The sequence below is a fragment of the Monodon monoceros genome, unplaced genomic scaffold, assembly GCF_005190385.1.
Source record: "Monodon monoceros isolate NGI ecotype Baffin Bay Population unplaced genomic scaffold, NGI_Narwhal_1 Super_Scaffold_18, whole genome shotgun sequence".
Taxonomy (NCBI): domain Eukaryota; kingdom Metazoa; phylum Chordata; class Mammalia; order Artiodactyla; family Monodontidae; genus Monodon; species Monodon monoceros.
In genome coordinates this window covers 82,304,867-82,319,120 of record NW_021703774.1, presented here as the reverse complement: position 1 = coordinate 82,319,120, position 14,254 = coordinate 82,304,867, and the positions used below count along the sequence as shown (strand labels likewise).

At 37.2% G+C, this 14,254-nt stretch overlaps 1 protein-coding gene across 2 annotated transcripts in view; it reads right to left on the bottom strand.

The window, feature by feature from the left end:
• Positions 1 to 1,261: 1,261 nt before the first annotated feature.
• The window catches only part of LOC114899090 (monocarboxylate transporter 1), a 34,586-nt gene continuing 21,593 nt past the window's right edge, over positions 1,262 to 14,254 (bottom strand). Inside the window, exons 3-5 of one of the 2 annotated variants that reach the window (XM_029229496.1) lie at positions 11,615 to 11,758; positions 5,455 to 6,321; positions 1,262 to 3,145 (exon numbers count right to left, since the gene is read on the bottom strand). In XM_029229496.1, the coding sequence (XP_029085329.1) occupies positions 2,868 to 3,145; positions 5,455 to 6,321; positions 11,615 to 11,758 (1,289 nt within the window). In that variant the 3' untranslated portion in view covers positions 1,262 to 2,867. The remainder of the gene's footprint in view (positions 3,146 to 5,454; positions 6,322 to 11,614; positions 11,759 to 14,254) is intronic. The other variant, XM_029229497.1, reaches the window with a different exon arrangement.

Genomic DNA, 14,254 nt, shown 5'->3' with positions numbered 1-14,254 from the left:
ATCTATGGCACAAACTACTAAATTCACACAACCCAAGAATAAGAGGATTATTCATCAATGGGATTAAATCGGGGATAAAAATACCTCCCTGAATTTTCCATAATTTGTTTTAGCATCATCCTTTCCTGAGTATTTTTTGTAGAAATTATTTATTTTGAATAGTTTAAGATAATTTCAGTTCTCAATAGAGGACTATAATGTGATAATATGGTCTTGTTATCATGATCATCTACAAATGTCCAACCTATCCGTTTCTTAAATAATTTTCCAGATTTGAATTGGGAGGCTATTCCAGAGTATACTCTTGAACAGCCCCAAGCCTCTTTGGGCACAACTACTTAGAGAGCTGTATGTTCTCCGTGACTTACGGAGTGTGGAACAACGCAAAGATAGGCAGGTACTCTATTCTCCCAAAGCAGCCACTGAAGCTGTGTCAACTGAAATAAAATTAAGAAGTCTAGTCAATCCTCATATGGAGCAAGGGACAACAGACTGTCCAGTCAGAGAGCCCAGATGCATCCAGTGTTGAACACAACACTGCAACACAGAGAGGATTAGTTGATTGTTAACAAGGAATAGATGGCAGAGTAGGCCTATATCGGGTTTTAGTGTTGGCTCTGTTACCAAACTTGATCTTGAATAAATCCCTTAAGCTTGTATCTTCGGTGGGAAAAAGTCAGAGTTGGACTGGGTAATAAAAGGTTTGTTTAGTCCAGCTTTGAGCCAGTTTTTAAACTTTGCTTCAGAATACAGCAACTTCAGAACACTTCCTTCTAATAAATGGTCAGTCTGCACCAAAACCCCTCACTTCACTAACAAGATTCAACTAATGGAAAAAGACTAAGTAGGGTCTTATGTGTGGATGTAGCTTAACAACTGGGATGGGGAAAAATCATCTCATACACCAGGTTTACTCCCCCCACCTCACATTTTTTACTTGTATTACTTTACTCAAGGGTGATCCTCATTTTTATAGAAGGGGAAACAGGTACACAGAGGTTAAGTCCATGGAAAATGGCAGAGTCCAAACTGGAGCCAAGCCTGCCAACAATCACAGTAGGCTTCTCCACTAAAATTCCTCCTCCATCTGTCATGATACTTGGGCACAGAAGGGGAGCTTTCATTGTATCCTTAAGATTAACTGCTCTGGTTTCAAAATGCTTTCAGAGAGGTCGTTTCAAAAAATTCCCCTCCTGGTTGCCTTAAAGAAGAGGTAAGGAGAAAAATCAAAATAAGCCATATACACAAATCCCAACACACATAAGCTGAATAATTTACATTAGGAAGGGCCAAATTGAATCTTGATAATAAAAATGAAGACACAAAATATTTTCCTCAAGAAAATAAGCACATGGAAGAAGAAACGTTTCTTTAAAAAAAAAAAAAAGTTTATTTTAAAAAGCCAGCCTCTGAAGGTTTTATATCTATACTTTCACACTGTCAATTACAATGATATTTTAAAATGCATTGAATATAATTTATTGACTGTCTATCATTATCCTCCTGCCACCATTTAAAAGATATTAGGTGAAAAAATATTTACAGTTTTCATTCTGGTCCATCCTCCTTCCTATCCTTATACTAAACCCATTTCTCTACTTTTCCGATAAGTGAAAAGGGTCACAAAATCTTTAGGTTTATGTAAAGAGTAAGAATGTATCTAATAATTCTAAGCAAAACATTAATTTTCTTTAAGACCTTATAAGAAAAAGAAAACAAGTTACTTATTAAAGCAAACATAGCAACTTCTCTCCCAATCTTATCCTTATTGGTTTGTGTGGGCCAAATCTCTATGGGTCTCTTTAATTAGCAAATATTTTTTTAAAAAACCCAAAAAACTGAACACACAAAGACTATCTCACACACAGTGCTAAGCTAGATGTGGATATAAATGGAACCACTATGAATCAAAGGGGGAAAATTCCAGGAAAAACAACAACAAAAGATTCCAAGTCTCACAGTTTAACTGAAGTTTTGGAAAAACCTAAGCTGAATTCAGCTGCTGTTTGAAATGCCTGTCTATGTTTAATTTACTGAGGAGGCACAAATACACAGTTTTGTGTATTTTAATACTAAGTTTTCCAGTGGGGGGGGGGATACTATGTGATCTCAAAAGGGGCGGTGATCTATGACCACTCAAAATTTATCTTTGGAAAGGGGAGCAAAAATAGTAATTTAATGAAGTCAACTCTCAAGCACTTGGCTTCTAATAAGCAAACCAAGAAAAGATACTGGAGGAGGTGTACTGATGAGTACATGCGTCTAGAACAGCCAAGATGTTTGCAAAGTTTTATGCCTTAAGTTTCCTAAATATATATCTAGCAGGCACATATGCCAAGCAACTATTGATACTAGGAAAATATTTTAGTCAGGATTTTATAAAAACCCCAACTTTCAAATCTTCTAGTGACAATGTCCGACACTATTATTACAAATAACAATGAAGCAAGATTAATTTTAAATTTTAGATTTGCCTCAAACTAGTTATTTTTCCTTGTAACAGAACACTTAAAATGGATGAATTAAGCAGAATGGTTTTAAAAGTTAAGGCTCCCTAAAGACTAAAACTTAAGGCACATATTATTATCACACTATCACAGCACATTATCATGACACTGTTAAAAGCAAAGATTTAAACAAACAAAAACACAAACCGACTTCCTTCTCTCATTCTTTTTCAACCACTTCCTTCCCAAAGGCTATGACATTTTTAGCCCAGGCTACTGGTAAGGAGTGAAACAAAAATTCCATCAATGAACCCCTGGTATGAAATGTCCAGTATTTGCATTGAGCACCACTGGTAGATCACAGGCCAATAGAACATTTGGGGTCATGAGCTGCTCCATTTACCCATCAGCCCCACAGGTTCAAACTGGACTCTCCTCCTCCTTGGGGCCTCCTTCTATGCCTTTAGGCTCCAGAGATTCTGCTGCATCGGTAACTTCTTTTGGCTTCTCAGCAACATCTATACTGGTCTCCTCCTCTTTACTTTCCTTTTTCTGCTGCTGCTCGGCTTTCTGTTCTTTTGCAAGAAGTCGGTAATTGATGCCCATGCCGATGAAAAGATAGATGCCTGCGACAATAAGGATTATACCACATGCCCAGTATGTGTATTTGTAGTCTCCATATATGTCATTGAGACGACCTAAAGATGTCAAAAAGAAAAAAAGAAAAAATTATGTGGGTAGACAGTTACGCCCTTTCCCAAATAAAGCTTAAGAATCCATTCAATGAGCCCATAAATGACTAATTAGTCTAAAAAGAAACTGCTCATAATTATCTGATCTTTTACTTAAAATGTCACACTGATTTTGGATGGCCCTGCACAGTCTGTTAACTTTAGGAACTTGAAAATAATTAAATCTTGGCAAATTTGAATTGGGAAAATCCTAGAGACCACCTAGAGTCAATCCTCTCAATATTCAATGGAAAAATTTGTTGCTCAAAAGAGGTTTAGTAGTCTTGCCCAAGGCCATAGAGCTAATTCCAGTCTCCCAGGCCAATGCACTTTCTCTGACATCAGCATTTCCCAAAGGGCGTTCCTGTGAACACTCATGCTCTGCTAACATTAACTAACGGCAACACCTTTCCACCATTCTAAGTGCTTAATCCTCACGACAGGAAGCTTAATTCCTTAAAACAGGAATCCTCTATCATCATCCCCACTGTATAACAGAAAAACTGAAGTACAGAAACCTTAAGTGACTCGTCCAAGGTCACAAAGCTTGTGAAACAGGTTGGCTGATTCAACCCAGCAAGTCTGACTCTGAGGCCTGCACCATAACTTCTGTGCTACAGGGTTACTCCCTAGTGTTTCCAAAGTCAAGTAAATTTGGAAATGACACATAGTCTTTTCTATTAAAGGCTTTATTAGACCTGATAGTAAAGAAACTTATTTACTTTGGCGTTTCCAAACTTTTCTCGGCCATGAATCCCTTGTTATAGTAAAATTTATTAGCATCTCAAAATAGTATTTATTAAACTATGGAAAACCCTACACATATAAAGGACATAATAACCAATTCAAATATAATTCCATACGGTTTTCCAACATAGGGCATCATGCACTCAGCAATACTTATTGATTCTCTAAATATACACACGGCCCTGGGTCTGCTAGGCCCTGAGTTAAGGGTGAGCAAAGGAGGTTAACATCCACAGCTCAGTGGAGAAGAGAAGTGTTAATCCAATAACTATACAGACTGTGACAAGTGCTACAAGGAGGGTCTGAAGGCAGAAAATAGGGGTTTTAGCCCAGCAATTAGGGTCAGGAAGCCTTTTCTTAAAGTGTAACCTTAGCCAAGACTTATAGGATAGGAGTTATCAAGGAGAAGGGAGATGGGAAAAGGCTCAGGGCAGAGAACAGCGAGTGCAAAGGCAGGTGGTAGGAGGAAGCACAGGGTGTGAGAGGAGAAGCAGAGAGAGCAAACTGAGTGGTGGGAAATGAGGCTGGAGACACAGGTGGGCCAGGCCACGCAGGACCTAGTAGGCCACAGCAGGGAATTTGATCTTCACCCTAAGAACATGGGAAGCAACTGGAGTGTTCTAAGAGACGAAGAACAGCTAGGGTGGATATGGGTAAAGTTAGAAGGCTACTGATAGAAGATAGGAGATTTGGATAAGAGTGGTAGTTGTGATGGAGAGCAAACGGAGAGCAAACGGGCAGATTAGAAAGAGATTTAGGAAGCAAAAACCGACAGGATTTGGAATCTCCTTGGGTATATATAGGGAGGAGAGAGGGTGGACAGGTCAGTAGTGGATCTTCTGTTATGTATCCTTCCTTACTTTATAGTACATAATCTCAAAAGCATGACTCACATCCCGAAGTCCAAATTATAGTTGCATTCTGTATTAATAATAATTTAAAAATGTAAACCATTTAGCATTCTTAAGAGAATAATACATCGGGTTTTATTGTCACTTACTAGCTGTGTGATCTTGGACAAGTTATTTCACTTTTAGAATCCTCTATTTCTTTATTTATAAAGCAGGAACAATAATAGTCCGACATCACACACTTGTAATATATGACAAAATACAGAAAAAGATTAGGACAGTCCCTGGTATACTGTGAGCCCTCACCTGGTACCTACTGTTATTATTTTAAATATTACTGCTGAATAAATTCCACAATTAAAAAGAAATCACCAACAGTATTTTAAAGGTGGTTATACATACATTTTTCTACAATAAACAGGTTAGTTTTTTTATCAGGAAAAATTATTATACATACTTAAGTGTGTAACAGTTTTTTATTCCTCTTTCAGCTTGATGATTCACTTTAATTCAGTTCTATTATTTGAGCAATTACGCTGTACCAAGCATTGTGCCAGCACTGAGGGTACAGAAGCGAAGAAAGACTATCAAGCAGCTCACCAATTTCTGCTTTCTGTCACCTTCGTAATCTTCTGTTTTATGTTATTAGAACCATAGAAATAGGGAGACATACTATACCTAAAAGTGGTGGCCCCAGCAGGACAGGACAGCATTCCACAATGGTCACCAATCCCACAGCACTGGAGAACCTCTGGGGTCCAACAAGGTCCATCAGCGTTTCAAACAATACTGAGCTGAGCCACCCAAATGCAAATCCGAAGAATCCCGCATAGACACAGAATCCTATATAGCTAGAGGACAAAGGTGCTGCCAGATGACAAACTCCATTTGCAATAATAGAAGCAGCAAAAAAATACTGAACTCGAGGTCTTATCCACTTTGTGTTGGCTACAAGTCCCATAGAAGGTCTGGCTACCATGTCAACAAAAGCCAGAATGGAAAGAAGGAAGGCAGACTTCTCACTAGAGTAATGCTGACTCTTGCCATAATTACTAAGAAAGACCAAAGGTGTAAATAGTCCAAAAAACATGAGCACATTTCCAGACAGGTAGAGCAAAAAGCCTCTGTGCTTGAACAGGGATAAGTCCAGGAATTTATTAAGTGTTTGGAAGACTGATCTTTTCTCTTCTTTCGGATTTCCTCCAATGAGATCTGTATTTGCATCACTTGCCCCCTTTTTTGCGTCGGATTTTCCAGCTTCCTGAAGGGATTCTTTAGACTTATATCTCCCTGCAGTGGTTGGCTTGGGCCCTATTGGTCTCATCAGAGCTCCAGCCACACAGCAGTTTAATAGTAAGGCCCCAAGAATTAGGAAGCTTCCTCTCCAGCCATAGATACCAAAGAAAGCCTGATTAAGGGGGGCCAGGGTAGAGAGGAACACAGGGCTGCCTGCCATGGCCAGTCCATTTGCCAACGGTCGCCTCTTGTAGAAATACTTGCCAATCATGGTTAAAGCTGGATTCAAGTTGAAGGCAAGCCCAAGACCTGGGGAGAGGGGGTGAAAAAAGAATCACATACTCCAATAAATGTCAGAAACATATTTGGCATTACTTAACCAGACAAAGAAATTAAGAGGTATATAATTCAAAAAGATATAAATAAATGGAAAGATATTCTGTGCTCATGGATTAGAAGAATTAACATTGTCAAAATGTCCTTATTACCTAAAGCAACCTACATGTTCAGTGCAATCCCTATCAAAATCCCAAGGACATTTTTCACAGAAATAGAACAAAAAATTCTAAAATTTACATGGAACTACAAAAGACCCAATGTTCATGACAGCGTTATTTACAGTTGCCAAGATATGGAAGCAACCTAAGTGTCCACCAACAGAAGAATGAATAAAGAAGATGTGGAGATATATATTATATATATTATATATATAAAATTCCCCCCAATGGAATACTACTCAGCCATAAAAAAAGGAATAAAAATTTGCCATTTGGAACAACATGGATGGACTTGGAGGGTTATTATGCTAAGTGAAATAAGATAAGTTAGAGAGAGAGTAATGCAAATACTGTATGTTACCAATTATATGTGGAATCTAAAAAATAAAACAAACTAGCAAATATAATAGAAAAGAAACAGACTCATAGAGAACAAATTGGTGGTTAACAGTGGAGAGAGGGAAGGGGGTGAGGGGTAAGATTGTGGTAGGGAATTAGGAGGTACAAAGTATTATATATAAAATAAGCTACAAGGATCTACTGTACCACACAGAGAATATAGCCAATATTTTATAATAACTATAAATGGAATATAACCTTTAAAAATTGTGAATCACTGTGCTACACACCTGAAACTTAATACTGTAAACCAACTATACCTCAATAAACAATAAAATGAAAAATAAACTTAAAAAAAGATATAAGTAATGGAAAGTACAACACAATATTGTATAGCGGTTTAAAGTGTGAGCTCTAAAGCCAGGCTATGTGGACTAGCCAGAGTAATTCGGCAAGAAAAAGAAAGAAAGGGCATCCAAATTGGAAAGGAAGTAAAACTGTCAGTTTGTAGACTGTCATGATTTTATGTATAGAAAACCCTGAAGACTCCACCAAGAAATTATCAGATATAATAAACAAATACAATAAAATTGCAGCATACAAAAGCAGTATAAGTCAAAATCTGTTACATTTCTATATGCTAACAATGAGCTATCAGAAATTAACAATCCCATTCATAATCCTAAGAAAAAGAATAAAATATCTAGGAATAAATTTAACCAAGGAGGTTAAAGATTTGCACCCTGAAAACTATAAAACACTGTTCAAAGAAATTGAAGATACAAATCAATGGAAAGATATCTTGTGCTCATGGATTGGAAGAATCAACATTGTCAAAATGTCCTTATTACCTAAAGCAATCTACAGGTTCAACGTAATCCCTATCAAAGTCCCAAGGACATTATTCACAGAAATAGAACAAAAAATTCTAAAATTTATATGGAACCACAAAAGACCCCGAATAGCCAAAGCAATCCTGAGAAAAATGAACAAAGCTGGAGGCAGCACACTCCCTGCTTTCAAACTATACTACAAAGCCATAATAATCAAAACAGCATTGTAGTGGCAGAGAAATAGATACATAGATCTATGGAACAGAATTGAGAGCCCAGAAATAAACCCATGCATACATGGACAATTAATTTACAGCAGAGGAACAAAGAACATATAGTAAGAAAGGATAGTCTCCTCAGTAAATGGTGTTGGGAAAACCAGACAGCCAATGCCAAAATAAACCAAAAAACAAAAAACCTAGACCACTATCTCACACCAAACACAAAAATTTATTCAAAATGGATTAAAGACTTGAATATAAGATCTGAAACCATAAAATTCCTAGAAGAAAATGCAGGCAGTATGGTCTTAGCAATATATTTCTAGATATGTCTCCTCCTCAGGCAAAGAAAACCAAAGCAAAAATAAACAAATGGGATCACATCAAATTGCTTCTGCATAGCAAAGGAAGTGGATCAATAAAATGAAAAGAGAACCTACTGAATGGGAGAAGTCATTTGCAAATGCTGTATCTGATAAGGGGTAATGTCCAAAATATATAAAGAACTCATACAATTCAACAACAACAAAAAAACCCAATTATAAAATGGGCAGAGTTGGGACTTCCCTGTCAGTCCAGTGGTTAAGACTCAAAGCTTCCACTGCAGGGGGCATGGGTTCGATCCCTGGTTAAGGATCTAAGATCCCGCATGCTGTGAGGAGTAGCCAAAACAAAAAAAAAAGGCAGAGCAGTTGAACAGACATTTTTCCAAAGACATACAGATGAACAGGCACATGAAAAGATATTCAACATCACTAATTATTAGGGAAATGCAAATCAAAACCACAATGAGATCACCTCATACCTGTCAGAATGGCTATTACCAAAAACAAGAAATGACAACTGTTGGCGAGGATGTGGAGAAAAGGGAACACTCATACACTGTTGGTGGGAATAAACTGGTACAGCCACTGTGGAACACAGTATGGAGATTCCTAAAAAAATTAAGACTTGAACAACCATATGATCCAGGTATCCCGCTTCTGTGTATTTACCCAAAGAATACAAAAGAACACTTAATTTGAAAAGATAACGGCACCCACCCATGTTCATCACAACATTATTTACAATAGCCAAGACATGGAAACAACCTAAGTGCCCATCAACGATCAAATGGATAAAGATCGTTGATGTGTATATATATATATATATACACACATACATATACATACCCCCCTCACACACACACATAATGAAATACTACTCAGCCATAAAAGATGAAATGTTGCTATTTCTGACAACGTGGATGGAGCTTGAGGGCATTATGCCAAGTAAAATAAGTCAGATGGAGAAAGACAAATACCATAATGATTTCATTCATATGTGGAATACAAAACCAACAAACAAAAACAAAATAAATGAACAAACCAAACCAAACAATTACGTAGATATAGAGAACAGAGTAGTGGTCACCAGAGAAAAAGGGGCAGAGGGCAAAATGAGTAAGGGGATCAACTGTGTGGTGAAAAAATAAATAAATAAATAAAACCAGACTATGTAGGTTCAAATTTCATCATCATCACTTATTGGCTGTGTAATGTCAGACACGTTGCCCTCCTGTGACTGTTTCATGGTATGTAAAACAGGTGCACAGCACTGCTGTGACTAAAGAACTTAGTGCCTGGCATGTAGTAAGCACTCAATAAATGTTAGTTGTTATTTTTATAATTGTTATTTATATTATTTGAAGGTGATTAACTGTCAAATCTGGCAAGTCACGTGAAGGATCATTATAAGCAAAGAATGTAATTAAGGAGACTGTTATCAAATAGAGTTTTAAAAACAGTTTTTAAAATAGAATATGCAATACAAAATTATTCCTTTTACAACAGCACCAAAAACTTTAGTGTGCAATTTATAATGGCTAAATTGTATAACTTTCCTGAAGGGCCAGAGAATTAAAACCAACACACAAAGTTTTTGTATAATTAAACACAACATTGCCAAGATGTCAATACTCCCCAAATGTAAGTGCTAACTTGACGTGATGCCAATGACAATATCAGTGCATTTCATTTTGAAGATGAGGTAAAATGATTCTAAAACATACTAGAGAACACGTGGGAGTCAACCAGAAAATTTTGGGTGATGCAGGATGGGACTAAACAGAACAGATATTTAAAATGGACTTTAAAAAGCTACAATCAATAGAATAGTGTGACTCTGACTCAGGAATAGGTAAACACTGAACGAAGAAAGTGGACAGAAAGTCCAGGAATATACCTAAAATATATATAAACATTTAATGTACGATAAAAGTAATATTTTAAATTACTGCAACAAGAATTACTCAATAAGTGGTGCTAGTATAAGTAAATATTCAAATAACTTAGAGATGCTCTTCCCTGGCCCCTGCTTGCTCCCTACCATTTATGTCTAAGCTATTCACAGAGACTTAAACCAGTAAACCAGATTAGGTCACTCCCCTATTGCAAACCTGCTGTTGGCTTTCTGTCCATAACCTTTACCCTGACCTTACCTCCCAGATCTCATACCAGACCATTCTCACCTGTGCTAACAAGCATGCTGCTGATTTAGGGCCTATGTTCCCCTAGATTTTCACAAAGCTAGTTCCCTGCTGTTACTCTATTAAGGTCATCTCTTTCAGCAAGGTCTTTGTATAGAATTTATCACTCCCTGATTTTTCTTATTTATTTCTGAGTAGCAGTGTCTGCCTCTTCCCATGAAACAGCACGACTTTGCTGGACTTGTTGCCCTATGCCCACAGCATGTAGACAGTGCCCAACATACATATGGTTGTTGTTCATGATATGCTCTTAAGTGACAAAAACTGGTTACAAAATATTTTATGTAACCGTATCCCTTTTTGTTCTGAAAAAAGTTATGTTTGTGTATAGAAAAAAGTTGGGAAGGATATATATACATAAAAATGTTAGTAGTCAAAGTCTCTGGACTGTGAAGTCATACATAATCTTTATCATACTCATCAGCAGTTCATTATCTTAATTTGGCTATTGAAGTAAGGGGGAAAGGACTTCCCTGGTGGCACAGGGGTTAAGAATCCGCCTGCCAACAGAGGGAACGTGGGTTCGAGCCCTTCCTGGTCTGGGAAGATGCCACATGCCACGGAGCAACTAAGCCCGTGCGCCACAACTACTGAGCCTGCGCTCTAGAGCCCGCGAGCCACAACTAGTGAAGCCCGTGCACCTAGAGCCCGTGCTCTGCAACAAGAGAAGCCACCGCAACGAGAAACCTGCGCTCCGCAATGAAGAGTAGCCCGCGCTCTGCAACAAGAGAAGCCACCACAATGAGAAGCCCGCGCACCGCAACAAAGACTAGCCGCCGCTCGCCACAACTACAGAAAGGCTATGCGCAGCAATAAAGACCTAACACAGCCATAAACAAACAAATAAATAAATAAATTTTTTTTTAAAAAAGAGAGTGAGACAGAGATAGTAACCAACGACCGCCCTTGCAACGACTGCCGGACACATTTTATCTACAAATCACTGACTATTCTTAGGACAAGGGATACAATCATTTCTTTCAATTCATTTATTCAACAATGTACACCTACTGTATGACAGCAATTTCTTTTTAAAACTTGATTTTCTATTGCTCTTAAATTAACAGGTTGTCAAAATGATAATTTCTATAAGGAGGGACTTTCACTCAAAAGATCTGAAAGACCAATGCAGGTGAATACCAAATAGCCAGCAATATATTAATGCTTGAAAATGAATCAACTCACCTCCAATGACTCCGACACACAAGTAAAGTTCCTGCACAGTGTTACAGAAGGAAGCTGCGATCAAGCCACAGCCTGACAAGCAGCCGCCAACAATCATGATTGGACGACTGCCATATTTATTCACCAGGATACTGCTGATAGGACCTAAGAGATAATCAAAAATTTAGTGGTACACAAGGCATTGATGGCACTAAACGACAAGTCCTTCCAAATAAGCAGATACAACAAAAGGCAATGGTAAGAATATTGTTATCTATAATTATTTCATAATCATAGGTATGTGTGCTGGAAAATAAAGATGCTAGAAGAATCATTAATTGTGTATCTTCTCTATCTTGAAATCTTGGATGGAATTTTACTAAAATATAAAAGACTCTAGTCTTTCCTTAATCTTTCTCTTATAAGGCATAATAGGCTGAAAGCCTTGGTAACAGACGTTCATAGGCTTCTTGATTTATCTAGGATATGATCAACACATATTTAGTAAGTTTGCTCTATGTTAATTTTTGGGATAGGCAGACTGATGAGAGATTTTAAGAGTATTCTTTACACATCATCATAAGTGTAGTTTGTGTCATATTTTTTAAAAAGAAGAAAAAACAAAGGCAAAATACATAATTTTTCCCCCAAGTTCAGTAGTTTTGCAATTAGGACATCTAAATTTAAAACAAAACAAAACAAAACTGTTCCCATTTACACCTAGATATCTCAGGTTTTGAATTGAATGGAATGTCTTCTAGGGTTAACCAGGTTCTGTGCCTATACTGCTGTTTTGTGACAGCAAAACTATAAAAAAATGTTTGTAGAAGATTGTCAGATAATGGTCAAAACATTCTCAGGTTTAACAACATAAACCAGATTAAATCTCCTCAGCTAAAGAGATGCATACCAAAAAATCACTTTTTCTTTAATGTGAGAGAAGAAACCAAACAAAAGTGTAGTGTTAAAAGGATCACAAATAAAAAGATTTTATGCATCAGTTTTCAAATACAAAAAAATCAAATGGCCTCTCCTTACTTGCTACAAATAGGTATAAACTGTAATTCCCCTTTTCCAAAATTTTAAGTCTTAATTATGAGTCTTATCTAAAGCAAACAATGTTTTAAGAGCTGTAACACAACTCTTAGACTAACAATATTTGCTGATTACAAACGAATGACATTTGACATTCTCTGAATTTCATTTATTTATAATACTTATGTCCCTACTTCATGGCTCTGGACTCTGGAGATGACAACTTTGTTTACACGACACCATAACATGTCTGCCTTGTTAAGGCAGATGACTGCAAATAAGAAAGGGTCACTGCAATGCATCAGTAGGGAAGGGGACACAAGAAGAACTAATATTTGAACTTGCAGCTAGTGAGAACCAAGTTTTGAATCCAGCCCATTTTCTCCCCATTACATATGTATTTTTGGAACTACAGTTCCAAAGTTATAAAGCAGAAGACACACAAATCAAGTTTCTCTTCTATTAGCACAGTAAATTCTGACTTTATTCTGTTTATTCTATACTTAGCTCCCTAGAAGATAGTATTTTTAAAAACAGACACAGAATGCACATATTCAGAATATACTACTGATCATATGTTGACATATTTTATTTCTATAAACACTATGAAAAATTCTGCATTACTCATATTCTAGTGCTACTATATTCAGAGTTGCAGTATGGTACACTATGATTAAAAGGACAGGCTCTGGCCCCAAGGAACCCAATTTCAAATTATGGTATGTATATTCAAACTGTGGTATGTATACATACATATAATAAACATGCAAGAAGGAATGAAAGCTTTTGATATCCTAGTATTTTGGAGGACCAATTCTCTCTAAGGGGCTGGTCAAGAAACGGCTGCGGGAGAGACTTCAGGCTCAACCAAGGATGTGTATAAACAAGTTCTCATTGAACTTCTAAGTCACTTCATGAAAATATTAGGCCACAGCTGCTTTAGAAATAATTTGAATTTACAGCTTGTGTATGATGAAAGAATACTGAAAGAATATTCATGAAATATGTCCATATAAATTAGGCATTAAACAGATTTTTGTATAGTCAGAATTACAAAGATAAAAAAATACTGCCACACTGTTGACTCTGTGAAGTAGAAGTTAATGCTGTAAAGTCTACAGTATTTTAAGTTCTAAACTAGGAACGTTACAATGACATTACTGTGGAACTGAAAATATGTGAATTTATACTTTCATTTTTTAAAATTAATTTTTATTGGAGTATAGTTGCTTTACAGTACTGTACAGCAAAATGAATCAGCTCTACGTATACATATATCCCCTCTTTTTTGGATTTCCTTCCCATTTAGGTCATCACAGAGCACCGAGTAGAGTTCCCTGTGCCATACAGTAGGTTCTCATTAGTTATCTATTTTATACATAGTTTCAATAGTGTATATATGTCAATCCCAATCTCCCAATTCCTCCGCCCCCCTCCTACTTTTCTTTGGTTGAGAGTCCACCTGCCGATGCAGGGGACAAGGGTTTGGTCTGGGAAGATCCCACATGCTGCGGAGCGGCTAAGGTCCGTGAGCCATGGCCGCTGAGACTGCGCGTCCGGAGACTGTGCTCCGCAACGAGAGAGGCCACAACAGTGAGAGGCCCGCGTACCGCAAAAAAAAAAAAA